The sequence below is a fragment of the Labrus bergylta genome, chromosome 18 (assembly GCF_963930695.1).
Source record: "Labrus bergylta chromosome 18, fLabBer1.1, whole genome shotgun sequence".
Classification (NCBI taxonomy): domain Eukaryota; kingdom Metazoa; phylum Chordata; class Actinopteri; order Labriformes; family Labridae; genus Labrus; species Labrus bergylta.
In genome coordinates, this window is record NC_089212.1 from 15789060 (window position 1) to 15815581 (window position 26522).

The 26522-nt window shown below is 38.2% G+C and overlaps 2 protein-coding genes across 6 annotated transcripts in view; both read left to right on the forward strand.

The window, feature by feature from the left end:
* Positions 1 to 13229, forward strand: part of rpap1 (RNA polymerase II associated protein 1) — a 52076-nt gene extending 38847 nt beyond the window's left edge. The window contains exon 28 of one of the 2 annotated variants that reach the window (XM_065966368.1): positions 12720 to 13229. The gene's annotated coding sequence lies outside the window, so the exon portion shown is untranslated. Of the gene's footprint in view, positions 1 to 5614; positions 10122 to 12719 lie in introns of those variants that run through there. The other variant, XM_065966369.1, reaches the window with a different exon arrangement.
* Positions 13230 to 14076: 847 nt separating this feature from the next.
* Positions 14077 to 26522, forward strand: part of ltk (leukocyte receptor tyrosine kinase) — a 51319-nt gene continuing 38873 nt past the window's right edge. For all 4 annotated transcript variants that reach the window (XM_065966408.1, XM_065966409.1, XM_065966410.1 and 1 more), the window contains exon 1: positions 14077 to 14320. In XM_065966408.1, the coding sequence (XP_065822480.1) occupies positions 14269 to 14320 (52 nt within the window). In that variant the 5' untranslated portion in view covers positions 14077 to 14268. The remainder of the gene's footprint in view (positions 14321 to 26522) is intronic.

Genomic DNA, 26522 nt, shown 5'->3' on the forward strand with positions numbered 1-26522 from the left:
AAGACGAGAAGAGTTTTCATCCCAGAATCCACTCATTCAGACATTTCAATTGGGGATTCACGAATGGAATATTTTGGGTTACAAGCATTAAGTCAGATCACCAAATTGTGGGACATTAAATGGCCTTTAATTAAGTATTACTCATATCATGTTATTTGAGTATTGTTGTCACTTATCTTTCTCTAATGAAAGAGTGTATCAGTAAGTTATTGAGGAAAATATTGTTGTTTTACGTCAAAATCCCTGTAACATGAGCAAAGGCTCCAGTAGTGGTGCACAGAGCTGCTAAGCTAAGACAGTCCATGTATCATGTTAATTCTGTAAAGGCTAAAAAATGGTGTCTCTTAAAGAGTTCCAGTAAAAAGTACCAACAAAAGAACAACTGCTCACTGAAATTTCCCATAAAAACTTTTTGAAGAAAGCCTAGTAAATGATGTCCTGCCTCTGACTTGACAGATAGCCAAAAATAGTTTGGGTGATGGCCCCATTCAGGTTTGTTTTTATTTATATTATACAAACCTGTTCATATTTTCCATAATTATGGGGTGAGCTGCATGTGTGAACACCAAACAGCTAATTTTTTCAGCTTGACTTTTTTTCCTGGCAGCCTTTCCAGAACAGTTTCTGCATGTAGTCAGTGTTAGCTGTTGTGTGAACAAAGCAGCTAATATTCAGGAAAATTCACCAGGAATGACCGATAGGGGTTGATCTCATTACCAGTGAGTGACAGGCCCATAATGAACCTTCTTTATATTATTTGCTGCTTGTAGGTTCTTTACCACTCATTTGTTTATACTGTTCAATTACATTTATAATTGTTATGAAGTGAACTGGCAACTCAGGAAGATTTGGGGCAGCCTCTCCTGAAATTTTCCAGAAATTGATACTGATGTTTCAAACAAAGCAGGAGCCTCTTCTTATTTTTTATTGCAAAGCTCAACTTCACTCCCAGTTTACCAAAGAATACTGCAATATAACACCAAAATATCACAAATTTAACATACAGAAAATCATGAACTTCCCCTGTCTAAATAGTTGATCTCGCCAATTTTGTTTTCAGAATGACACAAGTAATGAAGATGAGAGTAATTTAAGAAATGTTTCACCTTTTCAGTTTTAGACACAAAATTCAAATATCTGTTAAATGTTACTATGTTTTTATTGATGAGCTGTGTTTTTGTGGCATGAAGAGACAGCTGTTAGATGCATCCGAGTGGAATTGTCTTAAATAATGACAGAGTTCATCACATAAAATACTTGAACTTTAGCTGTATCCAAATGTTTGGCAAATGTATGTGGCTTATTTGCAGATTTAGAGAGAGTGGATCCATGTGCTGCAGGTTTGTTTTGAACACCGTCATCTGGTGTTTGCTGGTAACCCCTGAGATCAGAAAGCTGAAAATCCCCACACAATTAGAGATCAGAGCAGAAAATGCTGGTCATACTCCATCTTCCAGGAGGAGAAGCTCTTCTTTCAATAGGCTTTTTTTTTTTTTTTTAAACCTTTGATTAAAATGGGTTTGTGCTCCACATGTCTAAGAGATTAAAAGTCTCGCCTGTATCTCGGCTAGATGAAATTACCAAAAACAGGTGATTAACCTTTTGCTCAGGAAAGGCAAGACGATGACATTCAACGGAAAAATGCAAAGTGCATTTGTTGTTATTTTAGATGCAATGTTGCAAATTACTTACATACAAGTAGATATTTATTAGGGGCACTGCATTAAGTTCAGTTTGATTTTTACAGTTTGGTTACATTATACAGTGGTTGTTGTAACAGGTGACAAGTATCATCATACTATTGTGATCATACTAACAGTCCTTAATAGTGTTTTTCTTGGCAGTTGAGATTTGTCATCTATGAATATAATTTCTTTCAATTTGTGGCTTAAGTTCACTAACATTAGAAAATTAACTATCATCTGTTGTCATGGAGACAGAAATCATCTGCGTTATCAGCTGGGGAAATAAAAGTAAGATGCCGGAACAAACTAGATTCATTTTGTAAATATACCATAATTGATTACCATTCAACCTGTAAAACCATTACTGTTGTTATTCGTTTTTAGTCCTACTTTATTTATGTATTATAGTTGTCATTATGCTATTCAGATCACTTTATTTATCCCAGCCTACCTACCGAGTCTATGTACAAAACACTGACTGTAGAGAAAACACCAATTATGATAGAAAACAGCAACTGGATTGAATTTCTAAAGTAAAAGATGCAGCATAGTGACAGTCAAATGCTCATACCTGCCGGTATGGCCCGCGGTGAGCCAGGCCAGTAAGTGAAATTATTCTAAATGGCACGCAAACACAGAGTATCTGATAAAAAAAAAAAGAAAATGTGCTGCTATCAGTAATCACAAGAAACGGTGCCTACATGTGTCTGTTATTATGTGAATTTCTATAGTGGAACAATTTAGTCTGCTGGGAGCTTTGGTCAAAGTACAAGTAATCACACACACACAAATGCACTCTTTTTATGAAGAGTACACAGACCTCCTGTTATATGACATATTACATGAGCTAAGATTAATGCTTGGCAAGATATATTTCTTAAAAGTCTTGCACTGCATCTATCTTGGCCAACACACAGACAGTGAAGATATTTATTTTGACTGATAATGAAAAAGGAGCCTAATAGTTTTTTTTTCTGGCTGTTCCAACATCGTAACTTCCTTATATGGATATTATTATTCAAACCTCTGGAAGTACTTATGAAAATATTCCCTGCTGACCTTAAAAACTCCTTTTTCTCTCTCTCTGATGGTTACAGTAAGTGATATTAGCAGCCTGACAGATCATGGCACTGAAACACACAACCTGATTTATACTTGTCCAGGACAAGTTGAATTTAAGAAATAGTCCATCATTTGAGAAAAGCACTCCCCTGCCTTATTTGCTTTTTTTTTTTTTTTTTTTTCTAACACTTAATGTGCCGATGACCATGTTTTCCCCACCTTTGGACAGAGCCAGGCTATCAGGCTTGCTATTTACCCTAATCCTCATTTATATCATGCTATGTTACAAACCGGATCTTAGGCTGCAACAAAAATAGGAGTTGAAGACGAGGTATACCAAAATAACACCAAATTATGATAATAATATATTATATATATATATATATATAATAATTATAATTAATAATTTGTGGAACAAAATCAAATAGCCGCGCCGTCACAAGGGGTTTGAGAACAAGATGAGAGCCCATGTCTGTCCTGACAGGAGTATTATATTGATGAAGACTACACTGGGCCCAGGTGTAGCTTATTCACTGACGGCCCCGCCTTGACAGGAACCTACAACAACAAGAAGAACCAGCAGCACAAGAACACACGCAGATGTGGAGGGGTCGTAACAGCTATGCTATGATAACAATCTACTGGCTGTAAATGGTAAATGGACTTGAGCTTATATAGCGCTTTTCTAGTCTTTTACACCACAGGTCACACCTACCCATTCACACCCTTTCACACACTGATGGTAGTGATCGCTATGTAGTATCATCCATCAGAAGTAACTAACCCCATTCATACACCACCACTGAGAGGCGACGACTCTACCAACTGAGCCACAGCCGCCCCCTGTAGCCTAATGTGAAAAAAAAGTACAGTCAGAATCTAGCTTAGTATGAAGACTGAAAACAAGGACAAAAAGCTACCACCGTCAAAACAAATCCTGTTCAGCTGTAGGCCTACATCACCTTACTTTTGTACCGTATTGCGTAGTAATAAATATTTTTGGTAAGCTAGGCTTAGCCTACCCTAGTGTCATTGTAAACCTTCAGATATTGGAGTAGTTACACATATCTGACCTTCACTGAGAAGTAATTTTAAGGTATTTCATGATGTCGTCCAAAACTACAAGAGAGCAATAGATTGTGCTAAAGCCAGGCTAGAACAACCCACTGCTAGCTGTATTTGCCCTGTAATCAGCATTTTGGTATTGCTCTGCTGTACTCTCACTAAGAAGGTAAACAGGGGTATTTTTTTCAATGTTGCGTGGAGCAATAGTCTTTTACTGTAGCTAGCTTAGCATCTTAACATTGACAACAAGGGAGACAGCAAGCTTGGCTTTATCAAAACATAATCTTTACCGAAGAAATTTACTGATTCAATTCAAATAACTTTATTTATCTGTTAGGAACTTCATTTGTGTAAAAGAGCATCAGTGCGCATACAGCTAGACACAAAAACAACAACAGAAACACACACATACAAGAGGCTGTATTAAAAGCATGATAGGTCATAAATAATTGTTATAAGCGGTTAAAAGAGTGGTGTTAAAAATAAATAAGAAATAGATCATTTGTTCATGAGCCTGATGGATGTGGGAGCAAAGCTTGACATGGCTCGATTAGTCCGGAAAGTGAGAGATCTGTATCTGTGGCCTGAGGGGAGACGGTTGTAGAGATGGCAGAGTGTGTGTGTGCTGTCTGAGGTGTTGTGTTGTCCTTTTAGTTTTGTTCTCCTGTTGTAGATACTGATCAGTGGTTCCTGCGGCTGTCCGATTTATTTTGCTGCTTATTGTTATGACCCTGTTTAATGGGTTACGATGAATGTTTGACAGAGACCCAAACCAGGCTGTGATGTTGAAGGTTAAAACTGATTCTATAAAACATTTATGCATAGTTTAGGTGTGTTTTAACTTCGAACAGAACAAGTTTAACAGTTTCCTTCAGTATCAGACTTAATGATAAGCTTGGCTAACTAGTTGCTAGTTGCTTGTTAACCTGCAGATATAAAAGTTTTGGCCCACTGTTCTTCTAAATGTACTCTAGTAACACTATAGCTAGCTTAGCATTAAGAATGGTGGAAACAGAAAGCTTGACATTGTCAAAACTAAATCTGCATACTAGACTCATAGAAGATTAGTCATTTGCACTATATGCTTGTTTTTAAACATATAGTAGGTTAAGCTATACCTTCACTGGCTTTACATAAATAATTAACATAAATATATTGAAGTCCTATCGATCCACAGTTTTCTTTCTCTCACTCTGATGACCTGCACATCATTGCTCGTCACAGACGTGGCTTATGGATATTCTTAGGTTTCTCTCAAAACAGAAATGTCTTTAAAAAAAAATCATCTCTTGATTTTCTTCCAGTAACTCCTTTCCTTGTTTATTGGATTTTTTTTGATTTTTTTTTTATATCTTCTTTGATTCTGTTAATTCCACCTAACAATTTCAACCTCATTACACACATTCAAGTCTTAATAGCTTAAATGTATTTATTTATTATCAAAGTACATATCAGGACACTACTCTTCTGTTTTGTTCACCATTCAGATATTTGCTCAAGGATAGTCACATATTTTACACTTGCAATCCAACACTCTGTGACCAGTTTGAGATTTTCCATTTGTCAGAGCACCAACTCATCATCTGCTTCGTATCAAGGTTCTGGACAATGCTACCAACAATTATAGCAACAAGAACAAGAGATTCAGTCAAAGGTTATACTCTCATGCCAAGAGAGAGTATAACATTGGAAGTCTGTCTCAACAAAACCATCTATGATTTTTAAAAAAGTTGGATTTTACTAAACAACGTTATAAAACACTCTTGCCTTTAAAACTTTTTTCCCATTCTTTTTTCTTTCAGACCCTGAAGAAGTTTAAGTCAACAAGCCTTGAGCTGAAAACGACGAAATCAACTGGGAGATTAAAAAGTTATTATTCCCTTTGACATAGTTCATTGACAAACCTGTGGAGACAAGGAACCTCATCCACTTTGTATCAACTGTGCTGTAAACACAGCCAATATTTTGGTCCAATGAGACAGCAAGAGAGAGCGTTAACAAGAGGGAAAAAGGGAAGAAAAATCGAACTTGTCAATTTCTTATCGACTAACTGGATGAAATATAACAGGGTTTTGGTCAGTTAACTGAATTGTCAAAACCTCGCAGAGCACCTTTTGAACTAACTAACAGACTGTACAGTCAGACAAACACACTAAAGGTGGAGGAAATGCATCCTGACAGACCCAGACAGCTTCGTATTTCAGGTTTATTAGATTATACAAGTCACTTCCTGTCGACTGTGAAGGAAAACAACATGTTCACTGCTGCTTGACAACATCTGTCTGAATTCAAACTTTGAATCACGTCTAACAGATTATTTTATTAATAAGCCTGCGTAGGGTAAATGTTTTATACAAAGTGACATTTTGAACATTAGGTCACTCTAGCTTTCTAGAGCAACTGCGTTTAGCTTACGTCATCAGCTGCATAAATCGTGTTTAGTAGTCAGTTACTTTATAAATATTATATGCTATAGCAATGTGCATGCTTGGTAGCACAAAAAGCTCAAAATCTTCTAGATCTACGATAGTGCTGATTTACTTGGCAGATGTGTAGCAGAATCAGGGGGTCCAATGAGTTGCAATAGCGTGTCTAAAGTGTCCTTGAGGAAAAATATAACTACAATAAAAGGTGCAATTGATCCAACTCCCTGCACTTTACACGAAGGAAATTACACAAGTCAGCCATGAAAGCGCTGACAAGGATTGGCACTGTGAGTATTGTTTTATACCTGTCACAATGCTTCAACAAAAGTAGACTGTGACGTTAGTAACAACAACAACAACAACAACAATAATCAGCATCTTTTAATCAGTGTGAGCCTTTTTTAGTATAATCCCTAAATGGAAAAAGGTTGAGAAGTAGCAAGTAGATTTCTGACACAAAAATATACTTTAGTAAATTTGAAGAGAGCAAAGCACATTTCAGCGAAAGACTATTAAAATTATTACACTATTTGTTTTACCGGTGTGTTAGTATAATGTTAACTATCACTGGCTATAGCCTAATTGTACAAATTCATATTATAACCTGCCTCTTTCCACAAATCTTGTTATAAAAACACTTTATTTGATCTCATTATGTCTTTAAATTGTTGAACAAGCTAATCAAATCAGACTCTAAGAGAAGTTGAAACGACATGCTTGGTGTGTACAATGCAGCGTTTGGCCTAAACAAACAGACACAAAGTAACTATAAGAATTTAAGTTAAATGCAATCTAGCTTAACAAGTAAAGTGTCAAAAAGACTCAAATCTTTTAAAAGTTTTTAAAAATCAGGTCAGTAGTTTTCTGTAATCTTGCTGACAAACAGAAAACAAACGTCACAGACGACATAACCTACTTGGTTAAGCTAATAAAGATCTGTGGGCTTGATTTCTAATAATGAAGACCCCCTTTGCTCCCTCCATCTCAACCTCTATTACCCCTTCTGCTGTCAACAAACCAGACTCAGTTCATGGAAGAAGAAATGTCATGCAATAAGAGCTAAGACATAGCCTTACTTCTGCAGGCAATTCAAAGTAATGAGGTTCTTCTAATTGAATTTACATGATTAGATTTGAGTTCACCCTGAGAGATGGTTTACGTTGTCAAATAAAGGTCAGGGTGACGTGCTGAAAGAGGGACGACAGCTAGGCGACTTAATACTGGATCACTCAAGCCTGGTTTATAAGTTTAGCACAGTCAGTTCGTGGACAGCCTGCAAATTCATCAAGGAATAGCCTCTATGAAATGTCCAAAGTGGAGGGACTTGATTACTCATTCAAGTGTGCTGACCAGAAGACCCCAGGTAGGCCTTGAGCTGTACAAAAATCCTCTAAGGAAAGAAGTAATTCAAGTTCAAACACTCCCCACATGAGGAGTTTTTTTGACTGTAGTAAAGGAATCCCCAAAGATCCAGGATGCGTAGACAAAAATGCGCATCAGCATCCTGGATCCCATTGGCTACTGTATATAATCTGATGACAATTAGTGTTTTATTTATTATTATATTATTATTTTAACACAATAAACAGACATGCTATTGATCCGCTTTTCGATGTTGCTCCCTAACTTTAACTCTAATTTCACTTCTCAAGTTGCAAGTCGGACTGTAAAAACTGTCAACAGACAGAAAAGGAAATCATGGTAGGTTTAGTTTCATCACTCACCACTGCCTACAGGAAAAACCTCGAAAAGTTGCCCATATCTCCTAGAGATGTGACTGTGTGTGATATCAGCAAATTAGTTCTAAGATTAAGAAGGACCAAAAATGTACCTTAAATGAACAAATACTTTCAACAGATGCAAGGGAAATATTCCAGTTTACAGGCATAAACCTTGAGGTTAACCATTCCAATTGACGACCAGTCATCTGCTGCAACAACGAGCTGAAAAAGTGAGTTCAAGGGAGAGACAGATGGAGAGCGATAAACAGACTGACAGACAGAGAAGATGATTCAAACAAAGAAATTCTCAAATAACAGGATAAATATGACCTATAGTATGACATATAATGATCATTTCCATGACAGCAGATGGATCCACAGGAGTTCGTGAGACAAGGGAGCAAAAATATTCTGGAAAAGATATAATGTTATTAGCATTTAGATAGAGAGAATGAGCAGTATTTTGATTCCAAATGCTCTACAGATTTCACAACCTTGAATAACTTTGAATATTCCTTTTTATGAGCTATGATTAATATGGGAACAGTTCAGAAAGTAGCTGCCTGCTGTGATGCAAGAAAGTAAAACCAATATAACAGCTATGGGATTAAACCAATAGAAAACAAAGCGACGAAAAATAAAACATTTAAGTTACAGCTTTTGAAACCAAATGATGAGCTGAAGGGTGCTAAAAACAAGTTGGGAAAGACTGTAGAGTTGATACTTGTTCAAAATGAAAACATCTGTGGGAATACTATGTGTCATTTAATCAATTTATTCTAAACAGTTTATTATAAAGCTATTTTAACTTTTTGAACCCAAGTTAAAAATCGTGAACTGCTGCTATCTGACATTCATTGGCCTCCAAGTCATCCCAATGAATGTAGGAGGTGTGTTGCTTTGACCCGAGGTCATTTTGATTTTCATAATGATATCAATTTGACTGTTTGCTCAGTAGAGTTGACGCGTTCTAGTGTAAAGCCTTCCCTCTGATATATTATTTAATTAGATATAATCTGTAAAGCTCATGCCATTCCAAGCATGTTTTGATAAGTATTTTAATCGACTTCACCTCAGCCTGGCCTCTGTACTGTACCTCAGAATGAACTCTTGATTTCCTATGTTTCCCTTAATCTTATAAAGCACATCAACAACAAAAGAAAACCTGTAAGCTCTTAGCTGCTCTACATACTGGTCTGTTTATTGAAAAGAAAAGAAAAGAAACTCCTACTGTGGTCTGGTGGTGCTGAAACCAAAACCTCAGATTCAGGATGTTTTAGACTGTGGAAACAAGTTCTCCTAAGTACCATTAAAGCTGTGCTGTACAGGGATGTGTTTTCTCTGTTTCCATAGTTACCACAGAAACAAGACAAGTCAGGCCCTAACAACACAGTGGTACATTTTTCATGTTGCAGTATCCTGAGTTCATTCCGTAATGTTCAGAGAGATAAATGATGCAGACAGGTGTGACCTCTTGATGTCAAAGTCATTTATCTACCAATATCCGTCTCTCTCTTTTCTTTAACATATGTGTTCTGTGATTTTCTCTTTTTCTGAACCTGATTTCAAACTCTACATTTCCATGAAAAAAAATGCCATAGGCTTCTGAAAAGATATCTCGCATATCTCGACACTTTTGTTATTGTCAGTATCCAGTTTTAACTGACATTATACGTTATGAAAAAATCATGTTGTTTACATCAAATTGACAACGAACAGACAGGGTTACATCTGAGATGTGTCCCGTCTTTTCTTTCCCTCTTCCTGAGAAAAGTTTAAAACTGTATTTAGGACGACTTTTGTATAATTGTTACTTAGGACAACAGTTTTCTGCCTATCTCTGCACCTTAAATAGCTTTGAAGCATTGTTTTTTTTGCATAAGTGGAGAAGATAACATCCCAGGTGCAAACATAATTTGATTCAAACTGCAAGCGTTTTGTTGTTGTTGAGAAAACGCCTACTTCTGTCTAGCTAGACTGCTGCTGATACCATCTTATTGACACAATCTGACACCATCTTCTTGTTATTGTCTAAGAATCTAAATGTGATGTGATACAACAATTCTGACACGCAGAGTTTGGAGTTCCTGTACTAGCTCTTTTATGACTGTCACTGCTTTGTTCGAAAACAAATTCCAAGAAAACCCTCCTGTGTAACCATAGCAGCATGAGAACACGTCTGCTGGTGTTTACTTTGGATTGAAATGTAAAGATAAAAGGATGTATTGTGCATCACGGTCAGATTCTCCCCTATCAAAACAGATGTTGCAGTTTGATGTTTATTCATGTGGTCGGATTTGGTGGAGGCTTTGCCAGCTGGTTTGGTGGAGAGAACTGGCTGAAGAAAAAGAGACAGACAAATGTGTGGCTTGCCCTGACTGAGCTTTGGCCAAAACATCCAGCAGAAACGCCTTTTTCCGATTCAGTCAATCAGTCCCAAAAAGTTAAATTTTGTGTTTTAGCAATATCTGATTCTCTGCTATAACTGAAAGCAGATCAGCTCTGTAGCTTTAAAAATCATGAAACCATATTTGCTGGCAGACTTGTGCCTTAAAGAAGTGAGCTAAAACTTAAACTTGAACTGTATGTTTGTCACATATGTCTCAAATTTGTTGACAACATGATAATAGCAGAGGGATTTGGCTGTTATATCCTCACATTTGGTTGTCAATTTATTGCCGGGGGTAGTTAGAGTGAGGAGGGAAATAATGGCAGATGCTGTGGTGGATTGATTAGTTTCAACCCCCCTCTTCCTGTTCCTTAATCAAAACCAAATGGTTATGTTTGTTGGAGCTGCAGCAATGTGATTCTTGTCCTTCTTTCACTAATTGGACTCTAAAGTATGTAAGCAATATATTTAAAAACCTTTATGATATTGCAATGAAGCCAAAGGTTTTATTGCACCATAAAATTCATAGTGATGAGGGTAAAACTCCAAAAATAAAACAAAAAAAAAAATATCAGACATGAACCAACAATCTTTCCAGGCCTCTGTCATTCAAAGTTTAGTTTCCCATAACCTAGATTGTTGTCTTCTAGACCTGAGGAGTTATTTTGTAATAAGTTTGACATGATGAATACAAATGTTTTAAATTAAGTGTATTTCAATGATTTTTATATTTCTGCATTTTATCAATTCAACTTTATTCATCCCTGAGTCATAACAGCTTGCAGCGTAAATACTCACACAAATAAGGAAAAAAAAAAACCTCACTCCTTCACACACACACACACACACACACACACACACACACACACACACACACACACACACACACACACACCCACACACACACACACTCGTGTACAACAAACAAAACAGAATTCATCTCAAAACTATGAACTGGCAGTTTCCACTTAAATGATTCTGTTTGTGTAGAAAGCATTCTGTCGTCTCTGAAAAAAAAAAAAAAAACATTCAGCAGCTGGTCTTTTTTTACATTTATCAACCTTGGAAATCACATGCACCAAAGCAACTCTCAACAGACTCTTACTGTAGTTCACTGGTTGCGCGATAGAATAAAAATATAATATTTATTTTTATAGAATACAAAGAAGTTAGTGTGCACAAATGTGTAGGTTCAGAAGTAACAGGAGTGCCCCTTTGTGAACTTAATATCAGCATTGCAGCAGTGGAGATATGCAGTATATGTATTTTGAGTTAGCTGGCAGTATGTGGTTTCGGACACAGCCTAAGTATATGAGTGACAAATGTGACTCACCTTATTTATAATATGATTTCAACAAAATATTATGAAGAGCTAGAGAGAAGTTTAACTAAAAGTTTTCGAAGCATAAACGTTTTTTATGTATAAGTTATTATCGAGATCTAAAAAATATACAGGCATATACAGCTAAAGCACTCAAGTATCCCTTGAAGTTAGCTGTGCCATTGCTTTATTGGTTCATTTACTAGCTGCGTCTTTCTTATCTCCATAGCAATGTAAGATTAGTGTTGCTTGTGTGCAACACATTAATAAAGACAAGTGATAATCATCTCTAGCTTAAGGTCATTGGTCGCATTATCCTGAGAATGTACCTGATCAGAGGTGTGGATGGTGAGTAAAGTACAATATTCACAATAAACAATATTCCCTCTCTCTGTCGAAGGCAGATGGAAAGAAAAGCTGTAGATTTGTGAGTGAAATCCCTCAGTTAACTGAGACGAAATGTCACATGATTGTCAAAAATATACAACTAACATCTGTCCGTTTGTAGCTTACTTTGTTGTTACCAAACATGAATAAACAGAGTCATCAAGAAGCCACCTGACTTCAACCTGGACTGCAGGTGAAACATTTGATCTTCAGTCAAAAGGTGTGAAAGAGCTTTAATGAGCACAATATGAGGCCTAAGCGTGGTGCTCCACCTCCTGTGTAGTTCTTGTGCTTTTGTGTTGCTGCATTTGTAAAGTCTTACTGATTCTGCTGCTCATTTCTCTGATCATGGAGGTGTATAAATATGAATTAGCAACTGAAGTCTCAGCTCATCAGCGCTGAAGTCTCCCCGATCCGTTGGGGTTGGCTGTTTAAGTTTTCAAGAGGAGGACTCTTCAAAATCAGGGACACCTCATCTCCTGGTAACCACTGTGACCGCAGCTGTGTTTTACGCATTCAAGAGACTACACAGGGTCGCTCTATGTCTTCCGACCCTTACGTTAAGTACGACCCGTACTTTCCCCTCCCACTTCACTGTCATCTTTACCGCCCTGGGAATCTGAAGTGTTTTGTGCTCTGAAAATATTCTTGTTTGATTGACAGGTTCACTGATGAAGATGAAGGTACTCTCCAGCGGCACCTGATGATGCAAGCCTTGTGTGATTGAACTCCCAACTTCTGAAGCATAAAAAGACACTTCAATAGGGAGCAGCATGTGAGAAAAATCACTTGGGGAGGAGGTATTTCCGTAAATGCAAAAGCTAAAAACAGGAGATGGCATCATGTTTACCGTCAGTTTTCTTCATTAGACAGTCGTGAACATGAGACAAACACTGTTTTGTTTTCTGCTTTGAATGGAAGATATAGACAGAGAGCACAGGACGGAAACACAGAGGAAAATTCATACTGAGTGTATAACATGGATTTCTCTTTTCAAAAGGAACATCATGTCAGGCTTCAGTGAATGTATGATTTGCGCTCAATCAAAATGAATAAAAAATGCAACATTGACGCATCCGAAATTCTGCTTGATGTGGATTAGTACATTCAGAAACATTTCTTAACTCAAACAGTGCTGGCATATGTTCAAACAGACTCAAAAACATGTCGGAAAAGAATAAAGATACATGCCATCCTTTTGTAAAATGTACGCCTTTCTTAAATTTTGGATTTTTTTTAAATGATCTACACAGCCTTAATGTATTTCTCATTAATCAGAACTGTCTTTTACATTCACTAGTGAGCCATAGGGACAGACAGCAGTAGTTCACCATGATCTTTGCTCAGCAAATGGGAAACGACCACTTCAGGAGTGTTCACAGGCTTCGGTTGTAAATCAGAGACGTGGCAGCATTTGTAGGTTAATCGAGTAAAATGTATAGCAGGATAATTAACAGGGTTATTTATTATGCTTTAGTTTATGATAATTATATCTTATATAGCCTATAAGTTTCCATGGATAAATAAATTAGGAAAACTCAACATCTGAAAGATAATCTTATCTTATAATATAAATAAAATATGTAGGCTATATGCCACTAGTACTGTGAATACTGTCTAAAAATATTTCTCTGTGGTCTCTGTTCTTTTTTGGTCATAATTTGAACTTTATTTTCATCATTGCTCATTTTAGGTCTGCACCATACATTTCGTATGGAGAAGCTGCTGTCATCACCTTCAGCAGGAACACGAAGATTAAAGAGTTTGGAAACCAATATCTGAAGACGAAAACACATTCCCCCATCAGGCAGAGAGAGAGGGACCTTAGAAAATGAATGTCTCTAGGACAAGGAGCCGACTGGTGAGTGGTGGTAAGAGAGAGAGAGAGAGAGAGAGAGAGAGAGAGAGAGAGAGAGAGAGAGAGAGAGAGCGAGAGAGAGAGCGAGAGAGCGTAAAGGGGGAGGGTGGTGGTGGGGTGGGTTGTCGTCACTGGGTGCTGCAGCAGCATCAGCATCACCGGTATGAGTAACAGTGCGCAACTTGGAGAAACAACTACACTATTCAGAGGAGCGCGCTTGGGGCAGCGTCCGTTAACGGAGGGATTCACGAGCCTGTTTGTAAAGGACTACGAAACGCATTAATGACGACCTAAAGGTGCCAGAAACTACAAGAACTCTGCGGATGTGACTAAAAAAAAAAAAAAAAAAGAGCCATGGATTATGTAAAACACCACAGTACTCATTTCTCTATCGTCTTTTTGATGAGTAAGTACAAAAACTCACTTTTACCTCAAGAAGTGTTTCGCTGAAGAAACAACAACAAAAAAATGTTGTAACTGGAATTAAACTTTTTCTTGTTCGCTTTTTATTACTTATTTTGTTCTTTAAAGTGTTGAATGAGCGAATTAACAACAACTGCCAGGTTCCCTTTTAAATGTAGCGCAGTTTTATTGATTTTTTAACCGAATTTAGCAGAAAATTACCGATGAAAATGCGAATTGCTTGTAATGTGCGTTTTTTTTTTTTTTTTTTTTTTTTTTTTAAATCGTACCATGCCAATATTAGGGAGGTGGTTCGTCGACATTAGCAGTAGGTGGTGCTAATTGTCCGCTCATGCCTAATTAACCCACTGCAGAAGAAGAGGCCGCAAAGAGACGGCGTAGTTGAAAAGCGTCACAAAACATAGGTAAACAGGTAAACACCGTTTCCCCTTGTTTTAATTGCGTCAGACCAGTTAAAATGGACGCAGAGTCGTGTAGGTATCTCAGTATTGGATTGAACCTGTTCAGGTTGTGTTTAATCTCTATTAGTTTCGAATAAATGGTCGGTCTGTCACTCATTTCCACGCACACATCCAACTGTGTTTCCACATCCTCTTTGGGAACCGACTGAGGTGGGGGTCCTATTCGAGGCACACTATAGAGAGATAGATTTACATTTATTATAACTGCAGCACAGCTAGAAGACTTTGCAAGATGTGGGCTCTCCAACTGCTCTTGTAACAGTTAGTGGGTTTGCAATTACAGAATATTGCAAGCCCACTTGTGAGTTAAATGGCAAGTAGTCTAAATTAGGCTATAAAAAAAAAAAAAACCCAAAATGGGGAAATCTTTGCTTCTAAAGTTTAGGAAACAGTGAACCATGTTATGGTTGGATGTTTGTTTTCATGACTTTTCCCTTTTTAAGAGCTGAAAAGGGTTAAACATGTCTAACATTTATAAGCACATTCAGAGGCATGTTATAACACTACAGTTCCGGTTAGCCTTGAAACTCATGTCAGTCTTTTATGTATTTATTTCTAGTATCAAATCTATATTTAAATGGAAAGACTACCAGGAACATTTGCCTTTCTGGGCTTTTTGCTCACCAAATCTGACTAGGCTTTCTTTCATATATGAATGGGCTGAGTGTTTGAGTCGGGCAGAGGCAAAGAGGCATGTCATGTGGGTAGAGAAACGATGATGAGCGGACCAGGACTCAGAAGAGATTTATTATTAGCATTACTGTGACTTCATCTGGTTTTAAATTTTCCCACGGAGCACATTAGTTCACCTTTTGACAAGTTAGGGCCACATTTCTGTCCTGTGAAGGCCCACAAGGGTTTCATGCCAGTGCGTGTTTATTTCCAGACATGCAGTTTGTGTGGCTTGTATCTTTGTCCTCCTCTCTAATGTGGCACCGCATGCTTTGCACTCATTGTCTTGGATCTGTTTAATATGAGCAGTTCATTTGACATGTTTTCACGCACACCAGCTTTTAACCAAGAGAAGTTGGAGGAGCTGGTTTCTTGGCTCGTCTAATCTTTAATTGGCTTTAGTAGTCACAGAGGCTGGACCAGCTTAAGTGGTTCTGTCTTACTGCAGTCGATCTCAGTGACAGGAGGAAACCCAGATACTGTGAGCGGTGCCAAAACTCACAGTATTATGTCAAACCCCTCCCTCTCCGGTTCTGAATTGTGTCCAGCATGCAGTGTAGTTGAAAAGCAAGGCAGAGACAGTCCTATAGTACCATTACAAAGATTTTTCAAGGCATCCTTGTCATCTTGACATCTAGAATACTTATTAAACATTAGAACATATTTACAATCATTTGAACGTTATTCATTTTAAGAGAAAAACATTAACTGTTTTCAATACAGGTATCATAAAAGGAACAATTTCCCCATTGAACTTATCTGCAGAATGGTATTCCCTTAAATTGTAGCACAGTGTGTGCTGCTAAAAGCATAATTATGTATTTTTAGTGGTATGATTAGGGACTCCCAGTATCTGGTTATGGTTTGGGTAAGATTGAATAAGTTGTTTTTGAATTGGAGCACAAGACACATCATGTTTACGATATTGATATTATTCTAAAGCCACAATTTCCTAACCTCCTGTTGATATGCTGGCAGTAGAAGAACAAATACACATTGTGTCTACTTTATTATGGAATTATACAACATGTGGCTCTCTTTGAAGCCCATTTCAGCCTTCTGGTTGATGGAAACAGAAGTGGGAGAAAAGGAGTAACCTCACTCTGTGTTCCCCGCTGTTGCGGTTGTTTTGATAATCTGCATGATGGGAAAAAATCTGAAGGGATCACTTTAGGAAACTGTGAATTCTGGTCTTTTAAAAACACCATGCAGACATGTGTTGAGAGGCTATGCTATTAACATTTGGATGTCAGACTCTGTTAGCCGTTCACTTCTCCCTTGCCAAATGCTCTGCATAATCGTATACAAAAAAATGGAATGGAATAGTTTCCAGCCCAAGTGGAAAGATGTATTAGAAAGTGCCTCGTCTTTCACTGACTTGTGCAATCTTTTCTATCAATAGTCCTGACTGTTGTTTCAAGGTGCGATGTTTACGTCCTCTGTGACATTTTGCCTTCAATCTGAATGATGTAATGGGGGGACGAAGTAATCCCCCCTCTGTCTTTGAAGGTAGTTACAGAGGCCATTATAGGGGCGACCAGCTAAGCCAATGGGGGAGCGCAGTGTGTGTGTGTGTGTGTGTGTGTGTGTGTGTGTGTGTGTGTGTGTGTGTGTGTGTGTGTGTGTGTGTGTGTGTGTGTGTGTGTGTGTGTGTGTGTGTGTGTGTGTGTTTATGTGGCGCTCCCGTTGTGCCTTGCTTCTGCAACAGCAAATCAAATGTGAAGGCACAGACTGGGACAAGAATATCTCATCTTGCAGAATCAATATGAATACAAAAATATGATGATGGCTGAGCTTAGTTACAGCACGGTGAAAATCAGCAGGGCTAATAACTACAGCAAAATGCCAAATACTTGGTTAATAATTGGTTGCTACTTGGTTAGAATACCTCAGGAGTACGATGTCTCGCTGATCTGTTGCGTAAAATCCGATCATTTAGTTTCGCTTTTTCCTCAGGGTTCAAAATAAATCCCTTTTGCATCTGAATATTTATGGTTTCCAACTTTCCATGCAAAATGCCTCATTTCCTCTCTCTGACTCCTTTCAGATTATCTCTGGCAGGGTTTCAGGATAGTCCTCAACTTTGGAGATTTTTTTTCTTTGAGCTCTTCGTGTTTTATTGTTTTGCACCCTCTGAACGAGCAACCCCATAGAGGTGGAAATAACGTTTTTTGTCTAGCTAAGCTGTTGCACAAGAATCACCTGTTGCTCCAGTTTAGTCAGAGTTTAAGGATTTATAAGCAGTGACAGAAAAGGTAGAGAAAGAGACAGGGCATCAAAGCTTAGCCTCTGCAGCGTCACCCTGCTGGCTGGATAACAGACAGATGAGACTGCTGTGCACCTCTTACGTGATAGGGCAACCATGGGTCAAAGGAAAGCAACTGAAATGTTGTTCAGAGAATGTATTCGTTTACTCTGATCATCAAAAAGTAGAGAAAGAAAGGGAGGTGGATGCATTCAGACACAGTCATGGAGTGACATTTAGTGAAAACATGACAGCAAGCTGATCGTTTGAAACTCACTGAACCAAGAAGAGTCAAATGTTAGACTTGCATGAAATGTGAAAGGTGCATTTTCCCTTCAAGGGGCAACGCTGAAGAGAATCTAAAGTCTTGAAAAACAGAGGCGTAATACTGGCTTGACTGAATCTTCTGTGTAGCATTTTAGTTTCACTCTTATGGACTCTGAAGTCCATACAGTATAAGCCACTTGCACGTTTCTAAATTACAATGTCTAGATGACTAAATGCAACTTGAAAAACAAATACTGCGAGCATCATGACTGCAGGGAATTACAAACCACGTCAGAGGAAAGATCGTGCCAATCTTTCAGTTCATTAAAACAGTTTTTTTGTCTGATGAAATGAAGCTGTTGCGTGCACAGTGCTTCTTGAGAAAAGAGCATGTTGATGTGATCAACAACAAATGCTACGAGACCATTTGCCTCCAGAGATATTTTTATAAATATTAGCATTTTGTAAACAATGCAGAAATTCTGTTTTTTAGAGCCACATGTGGTCTTTTTATGAACACAGTATTTTCCTGGATTATTGAACCGCAGGGTGACAGTACTGTATGTCATCATTATTACCCTTCAGTGGTTCGCTTACACTGACATTATAGGAGGACAAAAGAATCTGATACTGATAAATCGGCTGATAGTTTTCATACATTATTTTACCCCGTAAAAAAATGACGTCTTTTTTTTCAATGGAATTGCACAGGTAGTAGGTCACATTACAGGTGGAAAAAGTTTGGCAATTATCTTTCTTGGTCTCATTTTTTTACATCACGAAAACTGACATTTTGACAAGGGTGTGTACACTTTTTATATCCACTGTTTATTGATATACAACTTTATTGCCCTCAAATGCAGTTATCAAACACTTGTGACACAGTTGGCCTCTCAACTGCAGAGTAACTGAGTATGTACATGCATCACAGCTTGACACTCGTAATATCGACACTAAATCTCATAGTATCTGTGATAAAATGGGCCGATACCGATAGTCACTTGATACGCTAATATCGGCTGATATTATCGGCTGGCTGATTAATTGGTCGGGCTCTAATAATAATACATTTTTTAGTGTTCTAAAAAAACAAACTGCTGTTAATAAATATAAAGATCACGTTGTGAAACGTTTTAAGTTTCAATACATAATGCTGTAGTCATTCACAGTTATAGAAACCATTGAGAAACAAGCCATTTATTTGATATTAGAATAAGTCAGTCTTTGTTTTAAACATGCTCTCTTGTGTTCATTGCCCAACATCTGGGCTGCTGTCATTGACAGTTTTTGTGCTTCATGTTATGATTCGAAACATTGCCAGACTGACTTAAATTATGTTCTGCTTTTCGACATGAAGATGCGTTTTAGTTTCAGCTTCCCAGACTTCCATGTGGAGAAGGATAACCTGGGATTGACTTGACTTTGTTAAAGGAAAACAGGCCGCCGTCAGGGGAAGTGAATGAAGAAAACAGAACATTAGAGTCTTAAAGTCACATGTGACTTTAGAGTCTTAAAGTCACATGCATTCTGGACAAATCAGTGGCTCTTCACACAGCCGACTGTCTGCCGACTGTACGACATCAAAAAAGGTGTAAATTTTACAAGAACATTAATATGTCAGAAGAGATTTTTATGCCTGTCATAGAGATTAACAGGCAAAAGCAGAGATAGCGATAGACCCAGACTGCTAACTGTGGCTTTTCTGGTGCTACTCTAGCTGAAAAACATGTTTGTTACCAGGAAGCCTGTAATATAACTGGCCTTGTATTTTCCTTTTTTTTTTTACTGAAAATTGTGGAAAACCTTCGTCTTGCATGTCAGATATGAATTAAAATCCAGCAATGAAAAACAGTGAGTCATAGAGAAGATGGTGCTGGCTTTGGTGGTTCATATGTCAAAGACAGCTTATCAGGAAAGTGTCTCACTTTTTCAAAGGTGCTGCTGTTTGATCTCTGTGAAGGAAGGTCAGCTCAGCAGTTGTTCAGACTGAGTGGGTGTTGGACTCAGTGGTTGGGGATGAGAAGGGTGACTTCAGTCGTAGCCCTTCTCACCAGAATGCTCCTGAGACTGGTGTCAGACCTTGTTTTTAGGATAGTTAAAGGGCTTTTTAGCACCATAGTCGTTTTGACATTATTAAAGGGATACTTCACCCATTTGCATTAAGCTTTGTATCATTAGAAACCTGGTCATATTTTTTAATTGTCGTGCATCCCGCCTTCATTTTCCCCTGAGATGGAAAATCTTTGTATTTTTAAGTCTGAAAGGGAGCTTCCGATGACGCAAAAATCGTCATTTTCATCATTGGAAGCTGTTGCGGTTAGCGGGGTGAAACTACAACGCTAGTTCCTCATATTTTCGACCACTGAAGCTACAGACCAATCACAGATCAGTTGGTGGGAACTCACTCCCGGAATCGAAACTTAACGTCCACCATATTGCTTGGAAGCTATGCTAACAGGCTCTATGGAGAAAGCTGATAATGGCGAAAAAATATAAACATATCGGCGAGACGGCTGTTGCCGACAGGCCGGTCTTGTGTTTTTGCTGCTGCTGCTGCTGCTGCCACTGGCCGCCAGGGCCACCGCTAGCCGCAGCAGCCGAGAAACACAACCAGCCCGTCGGCTGGATGTTATCAGAAGGTAATAAATTAATTTTGTCCCACATCTTGAGAAAAACACCTTTCTGTTACAACTTTCTTAGATTATGTAATTATAAATCAACATTACTGATGTTAATAGAATAAAATAGCTTAAGACAAATATGATGATTCAGATTTTGTTGCTGTCTTGGTATTTTTAGTAGTATATAAATAAGATGAATCTAAATATGAGTGATTCATTTTCACATCATGCATTGTATACAGCAAAAGGCAAATGTGTACCTGTACTTGTACAGGCATTGACCATTGTAGCAGTAAAGGTTTGACCCTCCTGAGCTTGACATTTACAAACACGAACTGTTTCATGACATTAATGTAGCACAGAAAGATGAGAAATGCATTGCAACAACACACCACAGTAATGATGTAAAAGCTTTCCATCATTACCATCCAGTTTTTAGTTGATGTAGGTCTTGTAAAATCACATGTTCTGTTTCCATGTCAGCTAGCTTGTCCCCACTCACCTTGAATTATATTCTTATTGACTTATGTGTGTAGTGCCTTTTATCTTCGTATTCATATTTAGTTGTCAGATGATAAAGTGTTTTTGTCCATATAAGAGGAAACTGTTAGCCGTACAATATACCAAAAAATTGAAGTCAAGCTGCAACCAATTTATTCCCAAATTGAGTTATGGGACTTAATTCTTTTTGGAACTAGGGGAAGCCTGATTCTCTGCACATGAATGAGTCTTTCAATGTGCAGGATTCAGACTGACAGTTAAAGTAAAGCTAAGAAACTTTTTTTTCTTAACACATGTAGTTCCTTTCAAAAGTCTGATATAATGGAGCTACATCTCTGGAAGGGAGTGCATCTCTTGAGGGGCTGAGTAGGTATAAAAGGTAGCTCTAGTTTCCTCTTTGCAAAAGTAAAAAAGAACTCCATATTTTGCTCACTGGCTCGGCTTGATACGTTTAAGAGAAGTTTAGAGTAAATTAATGGAATAGTGTACAAAACTATCCATTAGTGAATCAGAGAAGGACACTTCCCAGGCTGCCTATTTATTCTTTGTGTGTACTCTCCATGAAACTCGTCCACTTCCCTTCTTTTTTTAGTCTTATTGTCTGAGACCGAGGGAGGATTTTGAGAATAAACACTGTGTTGAAATGTCCAGAAAGTAGACAGTTTGTTCTCCGGGTTTAAATAACTGTTCTTTGAGTTTCTTCTGTTTGTTTTGCGGTAGCCTCTCCATGAAGCACAAGTAAACTGTACTGTATGTCTTTTTTCTTTTCTAAGTTCCAATGAATGCATTTTTTCAACACATTTTTTGTAAATTCAAACTGGTGTTCTGAAGTGCTTTAAAGGGAGATGGTGCAACGTTTTTGATCCAGTAGACGTTGCCCTTGAGCACCAGCATGAAACCAAAACGTACTGCTGTTTCGCTGCAGCCTGCACCTCCGCCATACAGAAGCCTCTGCTCTCCTCTAGCAACACACCTCCAGCCCCTCTCGAATTGCAGTCGCACAGAAGAGCAAAGAGCACAGGAGGTGGACAAAATTGTCCTTGGCTTGAGCTGAAATTGCCTGTGGCCATCATTGTTGTGATAGCAGACTAATGCTACCACACTTTAGTTAGCTTGTAGCTTCACATTACATACAGTATTGACAGGGAATGGCCGTGATCTAAAAACGCTGACATCAAAATTAGCATGGCGAAGACTATGTTCTTTTTTTCTCTAGTCCTTCACCAAAAGAGCTTTTATACGCAAGGGGAGGAATTTCCCATCCCCTCCATGAAATCATGACGTTAACACAGTTTCTACAACAACACAGCACTTCGCACTCATTTTCCACAGTCATGATTCAGAGATATTTACATAAGATATACCTGTTTCTGCTATATTTAAATGTAAAATGTCACACATTATCCTTTTAATTTTAAAGTCAATGTGTCTTTACAGAATTGTTAAACTAGTTATGTAGATGTAACATTATTGGGAAATCTCTTAGGATTTGGATGAGGTTTGTCATGTAGTGTTCATTTAGTTTCTCACCACGTACTCTGACAGTAATGATGTCTTAATGATTTCCTAATTGCACAAACATTCATTACATGTATATTTTTTCTGGTTGTTTTAAGATACACCATGCATGCAGTATCCTTGGCAGAGGTTGCTGAGATAGTCAAGGAACTCCTCAGTTGAATAATGCCAGGTTTGGATGAGATGGCCCTGAGCTGCCCAACTAAATAGAATGGAATAGAATTACTTTATTGATCTCAAACTGAGAAATTGTGGCGTTACAGCAGCAGGTTGTCCAAACACCTGGACCTGGTCCATTGCCTGGACATAATAGAGCTTCTGGGAGGTGCCGAAAGCATCCTCTAGCTAACTGTCGAACTATAGAGAAGGAACAATGCAGAGTCTCGGCTGTGAAACAGTGGAGCAGCGCTTTAGCCTGTCAGGTTATAAAGGACGGCCAGGGGAGTTTGGTCTTCCTATCCAGATGAGTTTTAGTGGATTTGGAAAAGGGGCGAGTATGGGTTTCCAGGGCCACTGCTAAAAGCCATCCAATCTGTAAAGCCATAAAGTTGAATATGATTTGGTATGTAATCACCTCCAAGAGGTGTCTCTTGTCACTGGCTTGTTTGTGATTTTTTATGACAAGGATCTAAAGATCTAAAAGCTTTTTGTAGATGATGTGTTTTGTTTGCGTCATGAAACTGTGTCCTTTAACAAGCAATGGGGTGGTTTGCAGACAAATGTAAAGTGGGGTATGATACAACTTCCCTATCTAAACTTAACTTTCTGATCCTAGCTGTCTCTCTTACTCTCTCCCGTAGGCTAAATAAACAGTTCCACAGCGCCCCTACAGGCCTGGAGCACTTCCGTTTAAGGCTGAACTTGCAGCGTTCCTGTGTTTGCAGTTGTTTTCTGGTTGTGTGTGTTTTGACTTAAGTTTCGCTTCTGTATTTGCAGCGCGTTTGATGCTTATGCAGTTGTTTTGCCTATTTGCAGCGCGTTTGTGTCTTTGCAGCGCGTTTCAGCCTTTGCATTTGTTCTGGTACTTTGCATTTGCTTTTGGATGTGCAGCGGTTCTATATATGCTGCGCCGTTTTCTAAATGTATGTCGTTTCATCAGTTGCTGAGCGTTTGACCCCTACCGGCCACCGTAGTTCAGGTATCTCATGAAGGTACTTCCTGTTTGCCATCTCTCTTTGTTTTTTTCCCCAGGGAATTTCCAAATTGGCAGGAGACTCGTTCAGGCAGGATGTATTATTTCTCTTCTCTGGAAGTTTCCCCAGGATTAATTACAAAAGTGTTTGCACTGATATATTCTATAATCAATTAAACATGGTTCTTTTCTTTAGGAATAGAGAACATACTTTGACATAATGTCTAATCCTTGTCTGTTGTCCTCTTTATTAAAAGTTATGTTTTGTTGAGGTAAGACATACTGGTTTAGAAGAATCAAACAGCTATAACAGCCTAATTAAATCAATGTGAATATAACCATTAGCGAAGGCAGAGTGATTTCTTCCATATCCAGTCGTAATTAAGGCTGTCAGCAGTTGTTCCCCTGTTGCCTGCATTGTGATTCTTCTGTTTATCTATTTATTTTCTACTGAAATTGCACATGACTGACATGAAATTAGGAGTACCAAGACCTTTTATGGTTCAGGGTTGTGCTGGTATGTTCAAATGGTTACCAAATATGTGTGCGAGTGTGTGCCCGGAGCTTAGCAGATGAGGCTTTTAGGAGTTGAGAGAAGTGTTTGCTTCTTTTGGATGGGCCTCTGAGCTCAGACAGGAGCACACATCTGTTTGCATGTGTGACAGGTTCATGATAGATTGAATCTGAATTGAACAAACAATATTTTTAGGGTTTAGTTTAGTTTTAAATGGCTACACATTGCATTTGAAAATATACAGTAAACAGCCATCTGAAATGATTACATAAATGTTTAAAGACCATGAATCAGTTCTGCCTTATAATTTATCAAACACCAGAATAAACAAGCTGTTCCCTTCTGGGGGGAAAGACCAACATCCTTCATGGCTGCTCATTTTACATCTGCTGTTAGCAAAATTCTCTGCAGACTTGACTAACTCTGTACCTTTCTGGATACATTTTTTAAATCAAAGTTGTAAGTGTATCCTTCCTGTATATTATCCCATATGCTTTTTTGTAAAGCATCTTGAGATCACACTTCTTATGAATTGGCGCTACACAAATAATGATTGATTGATAAGCCCATCCTCATATAACATCATATTTGAGATTTAGAAGCCTGATTTAAAGGACAGAAGTCGCATGATGCTTAGATTTTAAAGCCCCTTTAGGTGAAATTGCAACACTGACATTCATCTACTTAGCTTCAAAAGAGAATACATCTTTAAAGGAGATAAAAAGCTGTTCCGTAAAAGTTGTATTCTTAGGTTATTACTGCACGTTCCAGTAATATGGTCGGTGGAAACATCCTTTTTTCCACCACAATATCAAATAATGCAATACAATGTCCTCCCAAAATGACAACAGCTTTGTTCATTGTCTGGTTTCTGGTTTGGTTTTTTCTTCAAGTTTAAAGTTCTTTTGGTCTTTTTGTAACACTTGGCACTGGATCCACTAAGAACTAACTCGCTGATTACAAATAACTTGCAGTATACATGTACACAAATTCAATTAGAACATTTTGAACTTTACTGCGCCCAGAGAGGAAATTAGATTTAGAAAATAACCATCATCGCAGCATGAAAGACGTTCAGTAAACTTTGTGGCCATATGGGGAAAGTGACGAAACATACAGAGACTGTAGAAGTTTTAAATGTGAACAATGTGTTCCTGGAAATCATTTTGTCTGCCCAAAAACTAACTGGATAATTGAATTTGCAATCATGCATGGATACTGAATTAGCACTATGGAGCTCGACATGGCTTTAGATCTGGCAACGAAAAAAAAAAAAAAAAATGTTGCATCTCATTTTGATTTGAAAAAAGTGCAATACACGGTTTCATATTCTACACATAACCCATCAGGGTAATATATTATAAGACTGCATAGTCTTCCTATTTGTTAAGAGGATCTCCGTGGCACCTGCACCCAATACTTAAATGCAAGCTTCTTTTCCCTGAGGATCTACACAAGGAGCATTTCATAAGCCGCTTAATCCCTGGGGGGCAACTCATTATGGACCGATAAATTGAAGCACACTTACGCTGTCATTTTAGTTCAATTTTTCCTCACCTCACCTCAGTGTCCCTGTTGTGCTACCTCTCTCTCTGCAAACCCTCACCCCATCTTTTCTCACCACTTGTTGTTTTGTCAGAAGCTCCCAGAGCCTATTTTCAGACATCTCATTGACTTTTTGTCTTCGCCAGCTTTGGAAACGGGTTCTGACTGGATTTCAGTCGTAAGAGGACAAGATGGCAAAGAAGAGACATTCATACCCCTCTGTGACCTTGTCCTCATGGACGCCTGGGGGTATATCTATGTTAATAAAAGGGGGATGTTATCATGCAGACTCAACATAACCTCAGATGTGTGGAGTCTGTTTCCTGTCTCCATTAATATAAAAGCAAACAGGTTCAGGTCTGTAAACTCTGCCGGAGATGTCAGTGAAAACAGAGCATGTTAGTGGATGACAGTTTTTTTTTTATTCCAGGGCTTTTTGTGTTTCTTTTCTTCCTCTCAAACACCCTCATAAAAGTCCTGTTCAAAGGCACACTTCAAACTATTTCAAAGGCAAAAACAGCCTTAATAGCTTAGTAAAAAAAAAAAAAAGGCCAAGTTGAAAGTTTTGTAAGCCAGTTAATACTTTTATTTTGTGAGCTGAATTTACTTTAAAGTTCCTCTCAGAAGCGATGTTGTTTTTCCCAGTCAATGAACACTCTTCTAAGCTTTTGTTCACATTTGATGTAGTGGATGTTTTAGATCAAGGCTC